Source organism: Aspergillus japonicus (genome assembly GCF_003184785.1).
Source record: "Aspergillus japonicus CBS 114.51 unplaced genomic scaffold BO86scaffold_13, whole genome shotgun sequence".
In the NCBI taxonomy this organism is placed as follows: domain Eukaryota; kingdom Fungi; phylum Ascomycota; class Eurotiomycetes; order Eurotiales; family Aspergillaceae; genus Aspergillus; species Aspergillus japonicus.
This window is the reverse complement of record NW_020291650.1, coordinates 304,827-327,910: the sequence shown is the minus strand read 5'-3', so window position 1 is coordinate 327,910 and position 23,084 is coordinate 304,827. Positions and strand designations below refer to the sequence as shown.

The following is a 23,084-nucleotide window of genomic DNA, read 5'->3' as shown; positions in this document are numbered from 1 at the left end:
CTACCTTTTCATTCTTTGAATCCTTAAGTCTTGAGAAGTTTAGGTAGAACCTTCAGGCGACTAGCCTCATCACGCCGCACGGAGAACATCAGCCCGTGCCGAACTTCCCAAGGTCCCATCCATACGCAGAATACTGGATACTTGATGGAATATTTCCACTCATTCTCTCGCGTAATCTCCATCTGTCATGTCAGGCTCGGAGTTCTCGGAGACACTATCAGATCGTATATCACATCACGCCAGGGTGAATTAGTGGTCGGTGGTCAGAAGGTGAGATGCATGAGTCTCCATCCTCATTCCTCAAGGTTACAGCAGGGCGGGAACTGTACAATAATAGCCGACAGTCGAACAAAGAGTGGTTTCAGACACGGTTCAGATAATTTGGATGATCCACGGCAGCAGCAAAAACCCCTCTCCCGCCAAGAAGCCATCCATGCACGCACGCACGCACGCACACACAACACATTGTCAATGTGTATGAGACTATCCGTAAGTCTTTGTAGATAAAAAACCAGATATCAACAACATACTCGTGAACTGTGCATGCATGCAGGCATGCATGCATCTCGACCTTTTAGATCACTTCTGGATCACTATCACAAACTACCGGTCAACTAGGATCAGTCAGACCCAGAAATAGTTGATCTGCCAAGATTCATAGTCGAGCACCAGGCAGGAAACCTGCAAGCTGACTGGTCTGTGCGAGAGGAATTGTTGCGACAAGACATCGACGTATGTGTGTACTACTGTGACTACTTGTGTGTAGTGAGGCCGATCGCCGCAGCAAAATCTTTGGTGGGGACATTTCAGTATTTCCGTATTATTATTCAACTCAGCTCACTCACTCCGACCCAAACCAAACCAAATCATCTAACCAAACCCAGACAGAGTCAGCCACGATCGTTTGGTTTGATTTTCCTGCTTGCGCCATCAGACCATCATCATCTTCTTCTCCTTTCTCCGTCTCCTCTCCCTCCTCTTTCTCTCATCATCATTATCACCTTCAACTTCCATCCCATTTCCCCTCCATCGTCCGTCCTCCGCTATCGCAAACCCAAGCCCACCCGCCTCGCCGAGTGTGCTTTTTCCCGCGCGACCCTCCGCCGGTTCCCAACAATCTGGGAACGCGCCAGAGTTCTGGCCAGCTCGTCGAGGTCTTATTAAATCATCCCTCGCAGACCCTGTATGGACTGCGGGAGTACTGGCACCGCTGCGGGCATCGACCCCAAAATCCTCGATAACTGGCAAACTGACAACTTTCCTATTTCTGCGTACGAGCATCCGGGCTACGAACAACAACCGTTGGAGTGGGATACGAGCCAGGATTCCAGTCAGGGCGATGCCGATATCGTCGAGATAAATGGCCCTCATGGCTCTCTCGCGCGGGACCCTTCAACGGTCTCAATGGTCGGACAGCCGGACGACTATCAGGGCAGTGATTACAGGTGCGGTTATCTCAGCTGTTTCCCCTCTTCTGAACCCCTCCGCTGATGCGCGACCCGCCCCCCTTGCAGTAAACAACCAGGAACATCTACTCCCGACAAATTCAGCATAGTAGATGGCACAATCTCCGGCACTGTCAGTGCGACTATCAGCCCTAGAACCCTGCCTTCCTCCGCCGATGACAACTTCCATCTGGATGAGTCATGGCCGCCTTTTCACCTATTCAACGCCATTTCGGTTGGAATTCCCGGCGAGACTGGTCTCCTCTATCCATACGCCAAGGAGCCTGTCGCTTCCACCAACACGGTCATTGTCGAAGACTCTGGAGACCTGCCTCAGGGACAAGGATTCTCAGATGTCGCCTCTGATCAGTTCGTGCCGTTTCAGCCCCTGCCGCCGGCGTTCTCCTTCCCCCCAGCGGAATACTGGTCTGAACAGCCCGCCGCCACTGCTGAAAACATTTCCCGCCAGACGCCGATGTCGCTCGCAATGGGCTCGCAGTCAGCGACTAAGGGAATGCGCAGCTATCACGGCCATGTACGGTCTCTGGATTCCCGCTGGCTAGATAGCTTGGAGGCTCAGTTACCGAGCAACATGACCTCCCCTGCGTCAATGACGATGCCGCAGGATCCCCCCTACTTCAAAGAAGAACCCAAAAACCAAGATGAATTTCAGTACAAGTCGGAGAGCTCGTCCGTGTCTGGGGATCTCTCCACCATGTACGACCCTTACTCGGCTACAACGGACGGCATCCCCGCTTTTGCCGACCGACAGTTGGATGATGAATGGAAGGATGAGCGAAATGATGGTTCACCATCCGACGCAGCGCAACCCCTACAGAATGCTACTGCCTTCATGGTCAGCGAGAACCCAGCGGAATCCTACTACGTTCCGGTCGATTCTCGGCCGAGAGCGTCGTCTGCCGCTCAGCGAGCGCCTGCACGGCCACAGGCTCTATCCATGCAGTCGGTCGCTACGGTTCGAAAGCGCAAGCAGCGCAACCTTAGCGTGAACCTGGACCAGGTACAATGCAAACCACTGCAGATTGTGCAAGAGGATGGCCAGGGCGGCTCGATTGCCTCCGCTGACTTCATTTCTCCGCCTCGTGGAGCGCGCCGTAAGGGGCCTCTGTCTATGGTCGGAAGGGCAAATGCTGGATTGCGAAGAAAGAATAAGGACACGTGTGTCCAGTGCCGATTGAACAAGCGCAAGGTTCGCATTTCACAGGTGAAACACCCTTCTGTGGTAAAATAGCTAATGCGGGAAACAGTGCGATGGGAATGCTCCCTGCGATGCGTGCCGCCCTACGCTGCATGAACAGCCTTGCGCTCGCGCCTGCTTTTCGAACATCGTTGAATATGGTGTTTGCAATTATATCTGTACGTGCCAAGATCTACTTGCCGATTTGTGCAACCTGGCTAATCTTATCAGCCCAACGAGCGGTCAATCACCCCACCCTGGATGGCTCAAGGCGAGTGCGGATGGAGATTCCTTCCGAATTCGATCTGAATGACTTGATTTCATTCCTCGGTGAACGCCAAGGCCGGTTCAACATCCGGGCCAGTCAGTCCTGGGGATCTCTTTATACCCTGGATTTGGCGGAGACCTATCGGTTTTTGCGTGGCTTGAGCGAGTATAATGGCAACGCGAAGTCGACCTTCCTTGAATTCGTTGACCGACGACTCGTCGAGTCAAAGGACAAGTCGAAGAATTGGCTCACGTGCGTGAAGGACTGTGACCCAATGGCCAACACTTATGTATGTCACTCCTACTAAGGTCCGGAGCCTTTTCCTAATGTTCGACAGACTCTTCTCGCGAGATGGAACAACATGCCCAGCCGTGCGGCCTACAGCTTTGTTCCTCTCCAAGCGGGTGAGGCCGAGAGACCAATGAACATTGACGACGCTGAAGATAGGCGAGAAATTCTCATGGCGGCCCAGCTGTCGCGCATCATCTGCCGTATGCTGGAAGTTGAAGGATTCCGCAAACTGGAACGTGACTTCTATAACATCAAGTGGAAGCAGATCTCTCAGGATACGCACCTGCGATTCCTCAACGAACTCGGTCACATACTGCTGACCCTACGTTGGCGCATGTCCTGGTGGAAGCAACTCGGAGATGGTGGTCGCGAACCTGACCCCAGCAAACAGCACTACGTCGATCGGGTTCATCTACTGTGCAGGATTCTTTACGTTTACTACACTTGTGTGATGGCGAAGCTTCCTTCATGGTCGGCCTCGGAGGTGCCCAAGGGGACGTGGTCTACGTATGCGGACTCGGAGAACGCGGTTTGGGATGACTTCCCTAGCGACCCCACTGACGACGGCTTTGCTCGCTGGGTTGAGCACGGGCAAGAGCTGATCGAGCAGTCGGGGGCTCCGATCCGGATGTCGAAGATGTGAACGAGGCCCCGCATTCTACCCATTCCATACGGAGGCAACTGATACTGACTGCACTTGAGATACCCTTTTGAAGCGCGTTTTGTCTTTTCTTCTCGAAGACGATGATGATTGATGATTGTTGATTTGTTTGGTACCTGGTCACACGTACTTTTTGTAGACATATGACTACTCTTCTCATATATAATTTAGATTTGCCTAGAGTTCAGGTGTTTCTCACTTCACGTACCACAGAATTCGTAGAACAATCAAGCACCAAGGAAACCCAACAAATCTCAACAACCAACTCAAGCAGCCAAAAGAAAAAGGGTATCTAATTTCATTACTCGTATGTATCCTATCTTCCCCCCAGAAACTTTATATATAGAACCTTCCTCGACTTGGCTCCCTTATCTTCTCACCCCCCCCCCCAAAAAAGCAAAGCCATTTTCCCCGCAAGCCCTTATTTCTTTGCCTTGGAAGCATCCGCCTTCTTATCCTTCTTCCCACCGGCCAACAGCTCCAGGTGGCCCGCCCGCTCCGCGAGATTCTTCTCCGTACGAGCGGTCAACCCGGCCGTGAGTTTCTGTGTTCGCCGGAGATAGTTAGTTCGGGGCCATGCTTTTGTTTCTGGGACGGGGTTTGGGGTTGGATTTGGGGTAGGGGCTTCGGGATAGAGTCTAGTTCAAAGGGGGGTGACGAAACGAACCTTGGTCAATTTCTGCTGCTTGATGAGCGAGGCTTTCTTGGGGGCGATCTGGCGGGGTCCGCGTTTGGGGGCGAGGGCTGTGGGACTGATTTTATTGGTGTTAGTCTCTAGGTGATTGTGATGGGTGATGCTGAAGGGGGTTTTGTGGGAGATTGGTTCTGTTTGATTGACGGGGGAGGATGGAGTCTGGGGTGGAATGCCAAATGTGCTAGGGGAGAGAGGACTGAGGTTTGGTGTACTGTACCGTTTCGAGGTCGAGCCGCCCGAGGGCTTGGTTTTCTTGAGGGATCCTTGGACCATTTTTTTTGTTGTTGTTTGGGTACACTGCCTGCAGCGATGAACTGGACGGAAAGAATTTGGAGGAGTTTGGAGGTGCAGTGGAGGGAGGAGGCGTTGGGATGGGTTGATGGATAGTGGTTGCTGGGTTGGGATGGGATAGGAAAAATTGCTTATCGGGGGAGGATCGGTCTTATCGGTCACGTGATGGGTTTGTTTCTTGGGTGTTGGGGGGGTGGTGGTGATTGGTTGGTTGTATACATACATTCTCGTGGGTTTCGGTTTTTGCTACCAGGTTCAATGTATGGGGGTTCTTGTGCTGTCGGGGGAGGTTCTGAAAGGGATTGGTATGTTATTGCCCCGCTTAATGTGAGGTTTGTCAGGGATGAGTTATCTGATTTGGATGGTGAGGACGTTATATATTGTCGGACACGTCTAGGCTGGAAATTTTCCTGGGCAGCAGGCGATGCACACACATCCTCTTTCTCAAAGTCAGCATACACTCTATATCTATCGAAGCTTGTCAGCCACAGGAGGAGCTCTGACTACGTTTGGTCACACCATCACGATAGGAAACCTAGCTAGTGGGTTAAGCTTCGCTGGCCATGCGCTCGTGGTGCAGTGTGTATGATTGATCCATGCAGGTAGTTGGTCGCAGGGCAAGGGCGGACAACCAAGTTACCCAGCCCGGATATCGCAGAAGTACACTGCAGTACGCAAAATGTGTGCTCTTCCAGGCCACGAGGGCACTCACTCCCTGGCGTGCGTCCAGGAGCCCTCGAACAAACAGATTCTCTGTTGAGCATCTCCCAAAATTCCAACAATACTAGACGACGGTATACGTATACCGACGACTGGAAAGTCCCGAGTCGCGATTAACTCAACCTCCGTGCAAGTGGAAATACTCCTCTAAGTACTGTCGTGGTCTGGAATAGATTAATAGAGTGATTGAGTAGTGGAAGTTGCTTCCCGCGCCCGTTGAGACTATGAGTATGTAGTCACAACGTCCGATCGATCCCGTCCCACACGTGCACGTCAGTCAGCCCTGGAAGGAGAACCCAATCTCCGACCAGCCCGCGTCAGCAATTTCAACTAAGATTATGTTTTCTTAGTGATGGAGTATTATTATTCGGATCGTGGATCATCCAAGGAAGTGTCATCCCCCCGAGGGGCGGAATTCATTAAGATGAAACATTAGTGGGAGATCAAATAAGTACAAAGGGCCACCAACCCAACATCCCATCAACGTTACAGTTATTTGCTTTCGTACAACACACACACACACATAAAACATCAAACACAGGGGGGAAGGCAGGGTCCCGATATTTTTTATGGTCATCAGATATTTTCTCCCTTGAGAGGTTCATTCATGTTGTCAAAATAAAAGGGGGGTATTAACTGAGAAGTAGAATAGTGGAACAATTAAAAAAAAAGGAAATCATGTCGAAGAAAGGTAGTTCCACATGCGGGGGGGGCATTGGGGAAGAGGGGTTGGGTTGTTCTTGTACACAGAAGTTAAAAACAAACAAACTTAATACATCCGAAGTTTCTTTCAAATTTGTCCTGGTCGAATAAGTATCGAAGCATATGAACAATCAAACTAAGCTTCATCACAACTGCAAATACACACACCACCACAAACTGCCAAGCTCACGCCCGGGCTAGTTTAGATGGCAAGGACGGCAACCACACCGGCGGCCAAGGCGCCCATGCCCAGGTTCATGGCGTTGCGGTCAGCAGCACCGGTGAAGATGGGGGAGACGGAGGAGGAGCTAGCCGCGGGGGTGCCGGAGGGAGCGGCGGAGCTGGAGACGACACCGGAGGGCTTGGAGGTCACGAAGCCGGTGGGCTTGATGACGGGGACGGAGGTGGCAGCGGGCTGGGTGGCATCAACCGTCTCAGCGACAGTGGAGGTGGCGGCGCTGACGGCGACCTCGGTGGTGGTGGTCGCGGCAGCAGTGGTGGTGGCAGCGGCCTCGGTGACGGCGGAGGTGGTAGCGGCGGCAGTGGAGGTGGTGGCGGAAGCAACGGCGGACGAGGACGAGTAGTAAGGGTTGGTGATACCGAACTGGGTGGAGTACTGGTACTGGCCAGTGCCCTCGACGACGAGCAGGAGTCCGTAGTGGGTGGTCTCGGGCGCCAGATCAGTGCTGGGGGTCCACGAGAAGCTGCCGGTGTTGTCGATGTCCTCGGCAATCGCGTACAGAGTCTGCATGTTGGTGCTGGGGCCGTGGAGGAGGACCAGAGAGATCTTGCCGGTGGTGGTGGGATCCCAGGTGATGCTGTAGGCCTGGCCAGCCTCGACCTGGTCGTTCAGGCCAGGAGTGTAGATGGCATTGCCGGTGGGGCTCTGGGTGTAGTCGGGCTGGGTGTAGGCCGAGGCCAGGGCAGCAAGGGCAGAGATGACGGCGAAGAAACGCATTTTGATTTGTGGTTTAGTTTAGGTGTTTAGGTGTTTAGGTTTGAGAGGGTGGAATTCCTTCGTGAAGAGTGAGTGAATCAAGGAGTGACTTGAGTGGATTAAGACTCGGAATGGTTTGTAGTGCAAAAGAGTGACTACCGTGGGAATGGGGTGTAAAGAACGAAGGACAAGAAGGGTGGGTGAGAAGGAGGGAAGGAAGAGAAGAGAAATGAGCGAGGGGGCGGGGGGAGGTTTAAAGATGATATATGAAATGTGAAATTAGTGAACAGTACTTCAAAGAGGAGAAGAGGAAGCATAGCCCCCCGTGTGTTGTCATCTTACTCCATCTCTACTACCCCTATGGAGGGGGCGAGAAGCAAAAGCTTCCAGGCTGCCAGACCTTCAACCTGGCCCAATCTGCGGCTCATTTGCGGTAGTGGGGCAGCTTGAAATTACTTTTGCAACGGAACTTAAGATACCCAGATGATACATATTTACATGACTCCATACATACATACTACGGCTGAGGGATGCCAGGCCAAAACCCTGAAGAGCCGTGGAATGTATGGAGGATGCAAGCCTCTTTAGCCACCCCGAACCCCCGACTGAATTTGCCTAGTAAGATTTAGCGATGTCACCTCAGTGTGATCTCTGTCCTCCCACTGGCTCATCCAGCGGATTAGCCTGAATATTAGCTGTATTGTTAGCTCGCTTGGATCCCAGCATCGCCGTGTCCCAGTCCGTTCCATCGATAGTCTATGATACCAGCACTGGGCGGGTAATTTCAACTGACTGACTGACTGACTGACTGACTGACTGACTGACTGACTCCACGAGAACCAGAATAGGGGATGGCTGACATCCGAGGACGGAGGCGAAGAGTGTTCTCGCCTGAATGAAGGCGAGGTGCTGATGAACTAGAATCGTTAGTAGATAGAACTAAATCCAGGCACCCACGGTACCAGACTGGATGGAGCCATAGATGGGGGTAAAGGAGGGGGGAAGTCTAACAGAGTCTAAGAAGTGTACAAGTGAAACACACATAACCTTATGTGCGAGCCAGCTCAGGAACAGGGATATTACTGGGTGGTATGATTTACATGGACAAGTCCGGTAGAAAAGGTAGAAGAGGTAAAAGAGGCCGAAAGGCAAAAAGAGAACTTGGAAAGTGGCACATCCTTCCTCCTTCCTCCTTCCTTCCTTTTCAATTGTCCGGATAATGTCCGGTTCTCCTCTCAGGCCCTCAGACCAGCAAACCCTCAGACTCTCTCATTCCTCTCCAGCTGAGCCTGTGCTCTCAATTCATCCAAATTAGACCTTACACTTCCCTGTCTGCCGCTTCAGCCCAGGCCGCCAGGAAATGAGGCAGGCGCCACGAGGTCGGAGCGTTGCACAAACTGGATGGCGACATTGGCTCCAGGAAAAACCCCGATTTTCTGGGCGTGCAGGACTGCAGGCAAAAACACTAAAAAGTCCACGCCAAGCCGATTGTGAAATCCACCTTCGTTCAACCCCACTATCTTGACTTTGGACTTCGGAGTTCAGCCAGGTTTGTTGACTGCTCACTGGGCACTGTTGGTTGACTCTTAAGCCTGGTGATGATAATGCACTGTGCTCGTTTCTCTGTCCCAACGTTGATCCGCGCATTCTTTCAGGAGCTACATTGTAGGATTTTCATTTCGAAACAATTATCTGGCCGACTGAGACTTTGTGAGAATGATGATCGCTGATCACCGATTCCTCCAGTGTGGCACATGAAGTCATTGCTCCTCCCACACAACGGCCCTACCCTCGCCGCTGATTTTCAGGTTCCGTTCCTGTCGCTCATTTCTCGTTCCTGACCGGGTGGGTGGGGACCCTGTCCGAGTGGCAGCCAAACACAGCCTTGGATCCTGGACACCGCAGAAACTTTCAGCGCACTGGACGACAGACTTGCGCCCCCCGGGCCAATGATCGCATCCAATGCTGATTCTACGAAAACCTCATCCGTCATCCGGCACCGTTCCTGAGGGGCCGGGGGGATGGCTGGCCTTCGGCCCTCCCCATTGGGCAAGTAACACGAGGTCGACACCAGAATAAGCAACAAACCTGACCTCACGGCAATGATTGTACGAACTCAATGCTTGATGTGTACCGCCGGGATTCTTTTCAGGGGTCCAGGTCACTCGCGGGCGGTCCGACCAAAGAACAAAATAAATGTCCACGTGCCTTTCAGGGTAGTTCTGTTTTATCTTACAATCTTACAGGCTTACAGTATAGCTAGGGTATTGGACTACTGCCCATGTCTCGGATCTGATCGCAGACTGCGACCTGACTGATATGAGTACAACTAGTTCCTTCGCAGGTGGAGAAGAGCTGACCACGGGGGCCTGGATTGGTTTAGTCGGCTATGTAGGGCCGGTTCACCGTGTCGGTTGTTTCCTAATTCAGATGACTTGTCTTACTCTCCTCCGAGCTTGGCAAGCCTTGTGGGAAAACATATGTCTTTTTACGGTACCCTTTCATCACATTCTGTGACAGAAGACTGGAATACGATCGGGAGTACACCCGCGCGAAAGCGGCTGTGACACGGCAGGGACAATCAATGTCAACACAAGACCAAAGTCCCACGGCACATTGCAGCCTCGGGTGCACTCGTCGCATAAATTTCAAGGGTCTGACACGCTGCCGAGCTACACCAAGGACTTAGCGCCTGAATACGGGAACTCGGTGGGAGGAATTCGTATAATTAGGCTCTACCCTGTCGAACCCTGCCGTAAGTGGGTATCGTAACAAAGAAAATCTCCTGGACCGTCGCTGTAATCCTGCCAGCTAGGGTCCCAATGGCTGAACTGAGAAAGCCCGTCGCCTCGACCCGATGGAAGACCGGCCTCGACCCCAGGCTTGCAAGCTATGTGCCAATAACCATGGATCGTTCTGCGTGGATCATGCGGTCCGATCAGACTATTCCACCCAGGTCACAGTCTTGGTTTGCAACCACTCATCATAACCACCCACACCTCCGAACCGGCCGTATCCGCTACTCTTCCAGCCGCCGTGCGGAAGGACCGGCTCGTCGTGCACAGTCAAGGAGTTGATATGAACAGCCCTGGGTTATAGCAAGAGAGGTTAGGGACAAAAACTCCTGAGCAAAGGTACCGATCCACTTACCCGGCTTCGATCTGTTTCGCAACCCTGAGTCCACGGAACAGGTTGCTCGTAAACACCGCAGAAGTAAGGCCGTACTCTGTGTCGTTAGCCAGTGCAACCGCATCCTCCTCGGTATCAACGACAAGTAAGGACACGGTGGGGCCGAACGACTCCGTGGCATAAAGATCCATGTTCTTGGTGACATCGCCTACAATGACTGGCCGCATGCTGTTGCTATTAGAATCGATGCCTTGGGCCTGTCCGTAAACAAGGTTGGCGCCCTTGGAAAGTGCGTCTTCCACCAACCCCTTATTCTTCTTCACGGCAGCCGAATTCACGAGGCCCAGCGGCGGCACATGCTTTCCGAAAACCTTTTCGGACGCTTCGGCCACCAGCTGCTTGAACCGGTCGGCGACCGATCGCTGCACGACAATGCGTTCGGTGGACATGCAGATTTGTCCGGACTAACTTTCTATCAGCAAATGTCACACGTAGGATGAGTGTCAGATAATTGATGGTCCTTACATGCAAAAATGCGCCCATCGCGCAGCACATCGCAGCCTTCTCCAGATTGGCATCGTCCAGAACGATAGCGGACGCCTTCCCGCCCAGTTCAAGAAGAACCGGCTTGACATACTTTCCGGCCGTTGAGGCGATAATCGAGCCGACGACAGTGCTGCCGGTGAAGTTGATCTTCCGTACGGCTGGGTGGGCGATGAGAGCAGTGGTGACGGCTGCGGCATCCGTAGTCTGATGGAAGACCACGTTCACGCAGCCTGCAGGAAGACCCGCCTCACGAAAGATGTCTCCAATCGCCCAAAAGCACTTGGGTGCTAGTTCGGAGCCCTTCAAAATCGTCGTGTTACCAGCAGCCAGAGGCAGAGCCACTGCGCGCACTCCGAGAATGTAAGGCGCATTCCTGACTCGGGAGTTAGTTCATGATCAGATGATCAACCGACTATGATTGTCGTGTATGTGGAGGTGAGTACAGTACCATGGCGCAATGCCCAGAACCACTCCGTAGGGCTGCTTGATGACCATGGCAGATTCTCCATTGACCGAAGGCACCGCGCCCTCAACGGACGGGATCAATGCCGCGAAGTCCTTCAGAAACCCAACCCCCAGCATGAACGTCTTCTCCACAAACATCCGCCCCGCCCCGGTGGACTCCATCTGATATCGGATCAACTCCTCCTTCCGGGAAAGCATAATATCCGCCGCCTTGTTCAGTATGTCTCTGCGGTCGGAGGGTTTTGTTTGGCTCCATGCGGGGAAAGCACCCTTCGCGGCGGCCACAGCACGGTTGGCATCGTCGACAGAGGCGCCGGCGCAACGGTCAATGACCTCACCCGTCGTGGGGTTCTTGACGTCGAATGCGACATCGGTAATAACCGACTCGTTGTTGACAATCAGGGGGATGATGGCCGGCAGACCATTGGTGTTGTTCTTAGCGATCATCGTTACTTTAACGACCGACCAATTGCCTAATCTCTCAGAAGGAAAAAGATCGAAAGTTGGTGGCGACCAATGCCGAGGTGGGTGGGAGAAAGACTTCGGAGGACCCAGCGGACAGGGGTGTGAGGTACAAGGTAAGATTTTTTGGGGGGAAGGGGTGTTGTGTTTATATCAATCGACCAGAGAGGGGGTGACAGATGAGCGATCAATAATCAGAGAGAAGAGTTGGGGCCGGCAGCGCAATTATTCGTCGGTTGTTGACGCTTGTGTTGTGTAGCTGCAGCCACCGAAGTGAGGGGATGAAAATGCCGGGAGGTTGGCCCGGGGGGAGAACGGATGGCAAAGAAGAGGGGCGATGGAGCCGAACCTTGCCAATGTATGGAACGGTCTTCCCCAACTACTAACTTACTAAGGACTCGAGAAGGGAAAAGAAATGTCACTCATCCATGGGCGTTGACTTTCGGCTTGGGGGTGTGGGGGAGATATGCCGAATCCAGTCGGCCGTTCATTAACTAACGTATGGTCCTTTCACCAGGCTGTTGGTACTTGGTACTCATGATAAGCATGCATAGTTAGTCAGTTGGTCAGTTTGATAATCGACTGCCTTGTGGCTTCCATGAGTGCATCGCGTGTTCGACTGCAGCTGGTACATACTGCAGGATGTACGTGCAAAGATGGTGCATGTAGGCAGATTATTTTCTTGGTCCCCACCGGGCAAGGGAATATTAAGGTTGACGGCCGGATGGCGGTTGAGACGCCCAGTCCAAACCGTTGCCGCTTCCCCTTAAAAATTGTTAGTTAGTTCGAAGTCCGCTGGCAATAGGTTCGGTTTCATAAATCTTATTCATGCTTACCAATCATGCTTTCTCTTGGGTTCGGTGCTTCAACTCGACTGACTCCGTGATGGACACCGGATTCTGCTTCTGCTTGCAATGAATTGCTCTAAGGAGTACTCCTTACTCCGTACTCTACTACTCGTAGATACCTTAACGAGTTACTCCATTCAACTTCTCAAAGCGTCTTAGAGCAGCAGGCGGGAGGAAAGCCTTTCCATTGCAATCCAATGGCAATCATTACTTGAGCCCCTCGCATGCCCGCTGCAACGGCGATCTTGTCCTTTAGTGGATCCCGTGACTCGTGGCGTCCCCGGTTCTTACTTTACTTAGTCTGGCATGGATTGGATGATAACACCAACCACTTCTACGGAGTACTGCTTGTACTATCCTCACTGGCGTTTCGACAATCCAACATGCGGTCACTAATGTTGACCATACCTTTATCTACCGTCATTGATGTTTTGCTGACTCGCTGAGTGTACCTGAATCAGGTACGATAGCGTGGGTCATGGCCCATCCATCCCCAATTCACTTGCATGTCGATCACCAACCAGGGGACAATGACATGCAGGATCTCCCCCTTTCACTCCCCTCCCCCCACCAAAGTGAGCCGACACGACAACCATCTACAGAGTCTGTGAATGACAAAGGTCTGGAAACTTGAACTTGCGTGATTGTTGACGGAAGAGGTGGCGTCATAGTGCCTAGAGTCGATTATCCTTCCCCACGGGGCGCTTGCTGCGTTACTTCATCGAGATAGAGAGAAGGCACACTCTAGAAAACGAACAAACACAACCAATGAAACCAATGAAACCAATGAAACCAATGAAACCAGAGTCCGGGAATATATATACCTAACGCCCGCTATGCTCCATGCCCCTTTATATAACCTTTTCAGCACAACAACAATGGAATACACTACTGCGTAGCTCGAAAAGAGCCCAACAGTCTGCTCCACATTTACTTCCCAGCCCAGATCTTCGTTTGAGATGAAGTTGGTGCCATGTCGGCAAAAGGGCAGGCAGGGGTACTAGTGGGAACGTTGCCACTCCGGACGCTGGAACGATCATCCTCGCTCGAAGTGCCCGAGCTGCTATCGCCCAGGATTTTCTTGTCGCCCAAGTAGCCTTCCTTCTCATCGACGATGATCTCCGACATCTCATCGGCGTACTCCTCGCCGTCTCTCATGCGCCATCTCGCCACGAGGTCGTTCTGGATCCAGATGATCTTGCTGATGGCCCGGATCAGGGCGATCTTGCGCGGTAGGGAGAGGTGGGGGTGCGACATGAGAGCTTCGGTGAAGATATCCTGGATGTAGCCCAGGCAGGCGCCCATGTGGATGTATTCGATGTTCAGCGAGTAGAGACGTTCTTGGGCCGTATGCATCATTCTGGGGGGATTGGTCAGACTTTCCCATTTTCTCATTCTCACAGCATGTGACCTGCTACGGGGTCGAGGCCCCAGTCTCGCCAGGTGTGAACTTACCCAACTTTGTTCAAGTACCGCCAGAATTCCATCTGGGACGGGTCGGAGCAGAGCTTCGTCAAGTACCATCGCAGGAACATCTTCCGACGTTGAATCTGAGGGCTCTCCTCGGTGAAGAACTCTTCTATCGGGGTCTCGTCGGAGGTGTCTCGGGTGTGGAAGGCACGTGCGGTGATGTCGGTTTCGAGGAGTTTCTTGTAGACGATGTTGACGACAGCCGGGATCAAGGCTTTGATGTATTTCGACCCTCCTACCAGCGCTTCGACGTCGCCTTATATCCCACCACGACCAAGGTCAGCTTGGAAAGTTTCGAAACGGTAAATGAGAGGACGAGCACTCACTTGAGTTGAAGTCCAAGAAGTCTCGAAGATAATTGATACGCGCCTCTAGACGGGTATACAGAGCCTTCCGTTCGACATGCTTCATCGGCCGACCAGAACCGAACGAGTGTTCCATTTTCAAGAGATGGTGTGCGTCCTCAAGAGATATCAAGGTGTGACTGATTGAGAATCGAAGGAGGCGTTCTGACAGGGGCTATATGACAGCGGCAGGCTTTTCACGAACTCCTGGGGTTGGATCGAGAGATAAATCTGGCGAGGATGGAAAGATAATGGAAGAAAATCGAAGGATATTTGGGGACCCATGAGAGGACAGCGACATCATGCGATTATATATGTCGACTGGGCGAGGGGGGGGTCAGCGATCATTGGGCATATCAAGATCCTGCCTGCACTGATTGCCAGTTCAGAAAATCCAAATCCGACCCTCCTCCACGCGGGAACGGATCCGTCATGATAATTGTGGGCACTTGATCAAGAGGAGACGAGGGGAGTTTCACTATCCCAACTAAGGACGGCGATGTATCCAGCACGGGTCGCAGGCGTGCAACATCAGACCAGACAGGGACCGTCACCGTCCAACGGCCCTAGAGGATCCCGAGACTTGGCGATTACTTTTGCTCTGCAGCTCGGTGGTCTGATGCACTTACTACTTACTCGCTTTAGGCCAATGGTCTACTAGCCACTGAATGCCGGCTATCATCATATCAACATCATATCACCCTCGTACCCTTTTTCTTATAGTTGTACTCATCGTCGCCGATCTCATTGTGCGTTCCCGACTGCTGCCGGTGCGCTGAGATGCATCCAACCAGACTTCGTATTAAGTTGCATCCTCTTCTCCACGCGTCGCCGCCTGGCTTTCGGGAACATACCCTTTGACGAATGGCATCGGGGAAGAAATTCTCCACGAACATGACCGAAAGAGAAAAAAAGCAAGAAAGGAGAATTCAAACGTTCTGACGTGGGGCGTTCGACGTGTCCATGTTCCACGCAATGGACACAAATCATCCTAAATTAACTCCCGCCCTAATAAAAATGTTTAGTGTAAGGGAAGAGCCGAATGACTATTGTCAGCTTCGTCGAATACTAATGGCGGAGAATTGAATGGCAAAGCTATGTTGAACCACTATTCCAACCCAGGCGACTTTGTCCAGCGCTTAAACTGGACAAATTCACCTCCTAGAAGGCCAGAAAGTATTAAGGATTCCCCTTTGGGTAGAATCCTACGCAGGCCTCGCAGATTAAGGGAGCAATATTCTCATGGTTTAGCTCTGTTTCTTCTCATGCTCCTCCACCGGGCCCGAACGTCGTCGCCAGTCGGAGCCGATGGCCGACCGACAGAACGCAGGATCCCAGCCCAAAGAGACAAGATCGAATAATCCTTGACGCCCCAATTCTTCTTAGCAGCGGTGCTGCTGGAGTTAATATCATACTACAGTTACATCCATTCAGCCACAGTCGATAATAGGAAGGAGTTCTATTGTTGCTCCTCGTCGCGGCCAGCGTTGCGAAAGGCATTAAGACAAGTCCAGACACTGTCGCAATTCATCTATCAAACTCAAATTGAGCTTCGTAATTGAGAGAACTGATGCCTATTACTGGATGCCTCGACCTCCTTACTCTCAAGCGATCATCAGGGGCATGGCAGAATTCCGATGCAATGTGAGCTATCATCTTCAACAAAAGTAGGTTTTTTCGTTCGGCCGAGGGGGAAAAAGATCATCAATAATAGGAGAACAAGCTACCTCAATTGGGGGGGGGGGGGAATCCCCCATTACTAATAGGCAGAAATAGACACGGGGAGTAAAAAAGAGGCAAGAGAGACGATGAAATATTTTTTTTCTTCGCCCGGCTCTGCTCTCATAGGCGAATTAGATTGAGAACCGGTTTCTCCCTACGATCAGGCCACTGCGATGTGGACAAAACAAGACCAAAGCAAAAACCATCAGAGGAAACCAGCAATTCATGTTTAGTTCGTGAAGGGCAACAAACAGAGGGATTAATTATCTAGCAGCAAATCGTCCGATTCATCAGTGGTCTCATTCCACTCATCTCAATGCTCATCACGCGACTCTCCACGAAAAGCCAAAAGCATATGTTAATCAATAGCTATCAGCATAGTGTAACTGACGGTAGCTTCCTGCACAGCGCTGCAATCCTCCGCCTCGGCAGTTCGGATCTCTGATTGTCATGATCGCGGCTGTTACTCTTGGCTTGAGCCGCGGTTGATTCTTCCGCTCATCGTTCGCCACAATCGCCAGCCAGGGATATGATGAAGTGACATCACTCGGGCTGGCCTCCCAACACCCAGCGGGATCCGATCCACTGTTGATGATTCCCTTGGATGGCAGCCTGTCACTTGACCACTACGGTAGCCATACTGAAGATCCTTGTTCCAAGCAACCGTACAGACAATTTCACCAGCCTTGCGCTGCGTGATTGATTCCCACGTTGGGGGTTGGGGACCGGAGAGGTTGATGGTGGACGCCGCCAACATTCGGTTCTAGAGTCGAGTCGCATGCATTGGGCCATTGGCGCTCCCCCTTTTTCGTGGTCCATGGTCCTGTCGCAGGACTCTGGGTGGTGGTTCCAGCTTGCCCAGCTAAGTATATCCTCCGTGAACCCCCCGTCAACAGTCAAACAACGGCCAATTCCCACCCATTCGCAACATTCATATTGGGCTCTATAGAGAGTATTGGGCTACCTCTTACACAGTCTGACTGACTGGATCAAGGGATTGCGCCAATGCCAACAACCGCTGGCACAAGAGAACCAGGCGTGACTCCGCAATCGGCCGTTGAAGCGGTTTTTTGGGTGGGCTACTCCGTAGACAGTAGACAGAGAACAGTAAATGAAACACAGAAAAATCCCGGTCCGCAGCCGAAGAACGCCGTCGGGACGCGATGGGGCTCGGTTCGGTGGTCCACCCGAGGAATAATGGATCCCCCCCCCCCCCCCCCCCCGGTTAGGTCAATTAGCTTGCTTGGGAAAAACGGGCGGGCAGTCCTGCTGCTGCCACTGATGATCATCATTATTCTCATTGGTGTCTCAACTTGCACCAGATTCACAACGAGAGCAATGGACAGGGATCCATGGTTGAAATCACGACGCTGGTCTCCTAGATATTGCCAAGTCAATCGAGCCTTGGCTTTGTTGAAGTTGTTGAAGAACAAAGAGAAAAGGGACTGGAGACACCTTACCGATCGTTAGATATGGGCTCTCTACTTCTACTTTGCCTACTAGGAAATCGGGTACTGTGCGTGCTGCACTTGGCTGGCCCTTAATTAAGCAGCAGCAGGCTTTGCAAAGACCAGTCGATTGATGAACTCGAATGCCACGAGAGCAAGTCTTGTTGATCTGTCCACATCAGGAATGGCTGCCTGGTCTGCCGTGATATTCAATCTAGGACTGGGGTTCTAATAGCAGCAGTAGTACGCTTCATCTTGCCCGGGCTGTGTGATGTCTATGCCCCCAGTCTGCCGGGCTCCATGACCCGATGGGAGCAGCTATGACTCGCTGTCCGGCATCGGCAAAGGATTGCACAACCCTGCTTTCACATGTGCTTTCTCTGCGTTTTCCTTCTGATTTTTCTATTTATCTCCAGACCAATTCTGGCTATCAGTCCGGATGTCTTTACACTAAAACCCGGGGTATGCTTTTTCGTGATCAATCCACATAGCACCATCACGTAGCAGTTATGCGCTGCGGAAGCCCACTGCACCGGCTGGCGTTCACGATATTTTGAGATTATGGGCACGCTGAAATCAGCAGATGCTCCATTGCTCGACTACCAGGTAGAAGTTCGGCATTGACACCATGAGCGCTGCCAAATGTGTGCGACAGCGCCCTTGAGCTTCTTCCTGCATGCTGAACGACACAAATAATAGGCTATACGTGGTTCCGGCACTAGAGCTCCTACATCCGATTCACCTACGCCCAGGGGTTCATGGATAGTATAGACTGACCAGGATACGAAGTAGATCTCATCTCCCCCTGCCGAAGAGCCTCGACGCTGCCACGTCCGCTAATCAGCAGGGTTTCTTGAGAAGAAGCCTGCGTGGTGAGACATTGTCGCGTGTCTTGCTGCCCGTTTCTACTTGGCAGTACAGCCAACCCCTTGCTCGGCAATCTAGTCGACGCACAGCGATCGATTGCCAGATCTCGACCGAGAGGAAGGAAGGGAGATTTAGCCATACTTGGTATTGGAGCACCGACGGGGTCGGGAAGATGGCTCTCTATCCGTCCCGTTCGTTGTCCACCATGCCGAAACAACCGGAGGAAGCGTTAGCCAACTTAGCTTTAGATCTTGACCACGGTACTCCGCCGGGAATGGACAAATTGGGGGGGGGCAGGATTCGGAGCTCGGAAAAAAAGGCTTAGAGCCTTGGACGAGTGGTGGTGGTAAGTGGTTCCTTGGATGGCATGAGTTTCCGAAGTTGGAGTTGTAGATCGTAGCTTAGCCCAGACTAGACAGGCAGACTAAGCTAGACTAACTCCATGCAGGGGTAACCGCTTTAGTCAAACCCCCAAGCGGTTATTTTTCCTGTCCCTTTTTTCTCTCCTAATTTCTCCGCGATGCAGCTGCGATGGTTCGATTGAGGGGAGAATACCTACTCCGTAGCGGTATGATCCGCAGTGGTACGAGTTGTATATAGTGGTTCCCGGAAGCCACATGACGTAAAGACATGGGAGTTGAAAGGGGACTCAACGCTAAATGAGCTCTTCAGGTACCATCGCTTGTCCCACAAATCGATGGACCTCTCCATCGACAGGGTCAGGGGGAGGGCCCGGGATAATCGTTAGTTGATGTGATCGATGTCGGCAAACGATAGCCGAGATTGAGATCGTAGGGCCATAATACTTTCAAGATCGATAGGCTATGATAGCCTTGGATTTTGGGAGGGGGGCCAGGTTTGCAACATCGCAGTGGGGGGATTTCTGGTGTTCGGTGGGGGAGTGGGAGAATCGATCGTGGGTGCACTGTTGATAATCTTGGATCACACGCGCACATTCTGCTTTCTCCGCGGAGCAACTTGTGTGTGCTGGGGTGCGGGATTGGAGTGGTTCTGGGGAGAGTTGATTTCATCATCTTCGGGACGTAGTAGCGTAAATAGAGTGAATGCGAGTGGCCATTTCCGCTCTCTGGTAGAGACTAATGGAAGACACGGAGCAGAGACAAAAAAGGGCGATTGTTTCTTTTCGGAGACAAATTTGACCAGTCAGAAGGTGCATGTGTGTATTGCCTGATAGCAAAACCATGTGTTTTGTTCGTTAGCGGTTGACCATGACTAGTACAGAATGGCAGCAGGTATAACGCGACTTGCGACTCGTTTGTGTTTTGTTCTGTCTGCGTTGCATAGAGAAAGAGGCGAGCCAAACGCCACCCTGGTATGCTTTTCTAAGCTATGCTTGATCGGTCTTCAGTCCAGTTCGCGTCAATGGATCTAGAGGTATGAAATGAAGCATGAATCATGGGATAAGTTGGGGATGTCTTCACATGACGGGAAAATGGCCGTGGTTCAAACCGTTCGAACCTAGGCGTGGCCACGTGACACACTCCGCATCCGGCCCGCCGTTCTTGCCTTTTTGACGTCCTCACTCATTCTTGTGCAGTTCTCGCTCAGTCCGTCCCGTTGTCAATCCTCCCAATTGATTTGTCTTTCGCCGGGTTCAGAATCATCCCCGGTCTTTGGGGCACTTTCTTGACCTTTGTGGCATATTTGGCCGCTGAGATGTTGTACTCAGAGATACCAATTGGTGCCCGACCAGCTGCATAATGAAAGGGAGCGGGAGAGGAAAGAGACAAGAGGGGATGCCCAGAGCTCTCACACTCAATTCCACAGCCAGGATTGCAATCCCCCCTCCCTCCTTCACAACTCTATCCAATGGATTCAACTTCATCAAAGGACAGAAAAGGGCTTTGGGCGAAATCTCCGCCCTCCTCGCTCCATCAGAACCATGGAAGACCTACTTCCTCTCCTCCCTTGCAAAGGTGGAATTGGCCGCTGATCTACATCTGATCGCCATCCGTGACGTCCTATTTAAACTACTGCGGGGGAGCAAAAAGGGTCCAAGGCACAACCCAAGGTTGAGGAGCCTCGGCCGCGCTTCCATGGATGCATGGCGGACGATTTGGCCTTGCGTCTTAATTCTCCCTCTCCTCCTGCTCCACCTCCACCTCCTCCCCGCGCCGCCTCAGGCTTCGGTTCATCCACAATCTATATGATTTGCCGGATCTTTGGGGTCCCTCCTGCAACCGTCAGGGTGACTTCACAGCTCATTGATTGTAGGATCATGTGGCCGGCCTGAATCACAAGGTGGGTCGGGGAAACCCTCCATCTCCGCCAGACAGTGATGGGTGATATGTCACTTTCCACTTGTGATTGCTTTGTCCCTGACTTGACCCTAAACCTGTCACCCTGTGGCGCGCCTTGTAACATCGTGATCGATCTGATCCCCCCAAAAAAGCCGAGAAAACAAAACTTTACACTAGGTTTATTTAAAGACTATTCTCCTTTTTCGTTCCTTGTCATTCTGTATAGTACCGTCTGCGTCCTCAATCGTTGAAGAATGTGAACCGAGGACTATCGCTCTGGTATATCTAGCGATCAGCCTCGCTTATACGAACCTACTTTGCCTGACTGCATTCGGCGTCTCCGTATCTACGGCCAGCTCCAAGACATCGACAAGTGGTCTGGCCGCTAGGCCAATTCTCTGAACGCAGTCCTAATTGCGATCTGTGCAGATCGCTTCAAGATCCCCGCTCTGAATTCGGGGCGTTCCTCTGTTTGCGGTCGTCTGACTTCCTGCGTCTTCAGCTCTTCTTTACTTAAACCAGCTGAATTCCATTCCTGTTCAATGCAGATCGCAGCCAGGATTCCTCTTCGCATCCCAGCCTCCTGATCACTCATTGAAAAAAGCAATCATCGTGTGTTTGCAGTATGTTGGGTAAACGCATGCAAAACGCGCTTCTGGCGCTTGGTCTCGTCGCCGTGGGCGCCGATGCCGCTGCAGTGTTCGTACTTCTGCTGCCACATGTTTATTTGTTTGTTTTCGACTAACACGCACATGAAGGCGCTTGGAAAAACGAGCCAGTGCATTCGACTACAAGAGCCAGAAGATCTACGGTGTCAACCTTGGTGGCTGGCTGGTGACCGAGCCCTGGATCACACCTTCAATCTACGATAATGCAGGTAGTGCAGCTGTCGACGAATGGACTTTGACCCAGACACTGGGCAAAACCGAAGCCCAGTCCCGACTTTCTGCTCACTGGAGCTCGTTCATCACGCAGGATGACTTCAACCAAATCGCTCAGGCGGGTCTCAACCACGTTCGGATTCCTATCGGCTACTGGGCCCTTGCGCCTATTGAAGGCGAGCCCTACGTCTATGGTCAACTGGAATACCTTGATCAAGCCATCACCTGGGCACGAAATGCCAACCTTAAGGTCATTCTCGATCTACACGGCGGTAAGCTTCCTTTCCCCCACAACTTGTATTACCACACACCCCCTTACTCCAGGGTTCCAAGGCCACAATCGATGCTGATCCAGGGTTATTATCTTAGCACCGGGATCCCAGAACGGGTTCGACAACAGTGGCCGCAAGGGCCCCGTCCAGTGGCAGCAAGGGTCGACGGTGAATCAAACCCTGGTCGCCTTCAACGAACTCGCCAAACGCTATCTCCAGTACTCCGATGTCGTCACGGCTATCGAAGCGCTCAACGAGCCCAGCGTTCCCGGCGGGGTTAACCAGGACGGGCTCAAGCAGTACTACTACAGCACCCTGGCGACGGTGCAGAGCCTGAACCCGGACACCGCTCTCGTCCTGCACGACGGCTTCCTCTCCGTGGACTCGTGGAACGGCTTCATGCAGTCCTCCAACGCCGTGATGGACACCCACAACTACCAGGTCTTCGACAACGGTCTGCTGGCGATGGACATCAACACGCATGTCCAGACCGCCTGCGCCTTCGCCAACCAGCACCTGGTCACCACCGACAAACCCGCCTTCGTCGGCGAGTGGACCGGCGCCCTCACCGACTGCGCCAAGTACCTGAACGGGAAGGGCGTCGGCGCCCGCTACGACGGCACCTACGGCTCCAGCGGCGCCATTGGCAGCTGCGCCAGCCACAGCACCGGCACCGCCGCCGGCCTCTCCGCCGACGAGCGCACCGACACCCGCCGCTTCATCGAGGCCCAGCTCGACGCCTTCGAGAAGAAGACCGGCTGGGTCTTCTGGACCTGGAAGACCGAGGGCGCCCCCGGCTGGGATCTGCAGGATCTTCTGGCCGAGGGCTTGTTCCCGAGTCCCTTGTCCGATAGACGGTACCCCGGACAATGTTCTTAACTTTGTTCTTCTTCTGTGTTTAATCTTCTTCTCTAATTTGTTCATCTCTTCGATTCTATTTTCCATCTGCATTTGTTCTTGAGCCATTGGGCGCACGTGCATTCATTTATCTTTGTTACATATGACATGAGAATGAAATTCTTGGCATTGATTCAGTAACTTCACCTTTGACCGGGCTTTCCACCTAGTCTGTGTTGGATTGGAGATTCTGTGCATGGGGCAAGTTGCCACCTAGTTGGCTTATGTTCTGTTCAGCTGTTGAAGTTATCCGACGGACCGGACT

The 23,084-nt window shown here is 52.3% G+C and overlaps 7 protein-coding genes across 7 annotated transcripts; 3 read left to right on the top strand and 4 right to left on the bottom strand.

The window, feature by feature from the left end:
* Nucleotides 1-1,185: 1,185 nt before the first annotated feature.
* On the top strand, nt 1,186-3,845 carry BO86DRAFT_397976 (uncharacterized protein; the record flags this gene model as incomplete). The annotated part of the gene is made up of 5 exons (XM_025673519.1): nt 1,186-1,445; nt 1,515-2,655; nt 2,714-2,822; nt 2,875-3,200; nt 3,249-3,845. The coding sequence occupies 5 exons, from the start codon at nt 1,186-1,188 to the stop codon at nt 3,843-3,845; spliced, it is 2,433 nt and encodes an 810-aa protein (XP_025529460.1).
* Nucleotides 3,846-4,143: 298 nt separating this feature from the next.
* On the bottom strand, nt 4,144-4,947 carry BO86DRAFT_387828 (DUF2462 domain-containing protein). The gene is made up of 3 exons (XM_025671691.1): nt 4,775-4,947; nt 4,531-4,615; nt 4,144-4,407 (listed from the first exon to the last, which is right to left on the bottom strand). Exons 1-3 carry the CDS (start codon nt 4,828-4,830, stop codon nt 4,285-4,287), a joined length of 264 nt encoding a protein of 87 aa, XP_025529459.1. The 5' UTR covers nt 4,831-4,947; the 3' UTR covers nt 4,144-4,284.
* A 1,525-nt stretch (nt 4,948-6,472) lies between these two features.
* Nucleotides 6,473-7,631, bottom strand: BO86DRAFT_358751 (GPI anchored serine-threonine rich protein; the record flags this gene model as incomplete). Its single annotated transcript, XM_025669754.1, has 2 exons — nt 6,740-7,631; nt 6,473-6,703 (listed from the first exon to the last, which is right to left on the bottom strand). Exons 1-2 carry the CDS (start codon nt 7,226-7,228, stop codon nt 6,473-6,475), a joined length of 720 nt encoding a protein of 239 aa, XP_025529458.1. The 5' UTR covers nt 7,229-7,631.
* Nucleotides 7,632-10,000: 2,369 nt separating this feature from the next.
* Nucleotides 10,001-12,100, bottom strand: BO86DRAFT_42459 (aldehyde dehydrogenase). The gene is made up of 4 exons (XM_025675458.1): nt 11,331-12,100; nt 10,862-11,255; nt 10,358-10,800; nt 10,001-10,295 (listed from the first exon to the last, which is right to left on the bottom strand). The coding sequence occupies exons 1-4, from the start codon at nt 11,792-11,794 to the stop codon at nt 10,151-10,153; spliced, it is 1,446 nt and encodes a 481-aa protein (XP_025529457.1). The 5' UTR covers nt 11,795-12,100; the 3' UTR covers nt 10,001-10,150.
* A 1,487-nt stretch (nt 12,101-13,587) lies between these two features.
* BO86DRAFT_308795 (protoglobin family protein) lies at nt 13,588-14,568 on the bottom strand (the record flags this gene model as incomplete). The annotated part of the gene is made up of 3 exons (XM_025667792.1): nt 13,588-14,017; nt 14,113-14,383; nt 14,454-14,568. 3 exons carry the CDS (start codon nt 14,566-14,568, stop codon nt 13,588-13,590), a joined length of 816 nt encoding a protein of 271 aa, XP_025529456.1.
* A 622-nt stretch (nt 14,569-15,190) lies between these two features.
* On the top strand, nt 15,191-15,929 carry BO86DRAFT_387823 (uncharacterized protein). The gene has a single exon (XM_025671690.1). The coding sequence runs from the start codon at nt 15,569-15,571 to the stop codon at nt 15,830-15,832; it is 264 nt and encodes an 87-aa protein (XP_025529455.1). The 5' UTR covers nt 15,191-15,568; the 3' UTR covers nt 15,833-15,929.
* A 5,108-nt stretch (nt 15,930-21,037) lies between these two features.
* Nucleotides 21,038-22,927, top strand: exg1 (glucan 1,3-beta-glucosidase). The gene is made up of 3 exons (XM_025675076.1): nt 21,038-21,468; nt 21,528-21,922; nt 22,020-22,927. The coding sequence occupies exons 1-3, from the start codon at nt 21,395-21,397 to the stop codon at nt 22,799-22,801; spliced, it is 1,251 nt and encodes a 416-aa protein (XP_025529454.1). The 5' UTR covers nt 21,038-21,394; the 3' UTR covers nt 22,802-22,927.
* The last annotated feature ends 157 nt before the right edge of the window (nt 22,928-23,084 follow it).

Coding starts and splice junctions, on each gene's coding strand:
- BO86DRAFT_387828 (XM_025671691.1), bottom strand. CDS start 4,830: ATGGTCCAAGGATCCCTCAAGAAAACCAAGCCCTCGGGCGGCTCGACC. Junction 4,616..4,774: donor GGCGGCTCGACCTCGAAACG/GTACAGTACACC, acceptor CAATAAAATCAG/TCCCACAGCCCTCGCCCCCA. Junction 4,408..4,530: donor AGCAGCAGAAATTGACCAAG/GTTCGTTTCGTC, acceptor CGGCGAACACAG/AAACTCACGGCCGGGTTGAC.
- BO86DRAFT_42459 (XM_025675458.1), bottom strand. CDS start 11,794: ATGATCGCTAAGAACAACACCAATGGTCTGCCGGCCATCATCCCCCTG. Junction 11,256..11,330: donor GTTCTGGGCATTGCGCCATG/GTACTGTACTCA, acceptor CTCCCGAGTCAG/GAATGCGCCTTACATTCTCG. Junction 10,801..10,861: donor CGATGGGCGCATTTTTGCAT/GTAAGGACCATC, acceptor ATAGAAAGTTAG/TCCGGACAAATCTGCATGTC.
- BO86DRAFT_387823 (XM_025671690.1), top strand. CDS start 15,569: ATGTTGAACCACTATTCCAACCCAGGCGACTTTGTCCAGCGCTTAAAC.
- exg1 (XM_025675076.1), top strand. CDS start 21,395: ATGTTGGGTAAACGCATGCAAAACGCGCTTCTGGCGCTTGGTCTCGTC. Junction 21,469..21,527: donor GGCGCCGATGCCGCTGCAGT/GTTCGTACTTCT, acceptor ACGCACATGAAG/GCGCTTGGAAAAACGAGCCA. Junction 21,923..22,019: donor CATTCTCGATCTACACGGCG/GTAAGCTTCCTT, acceptor TTATTATCTTAG/CACCGGGATCCCAGAACGGG.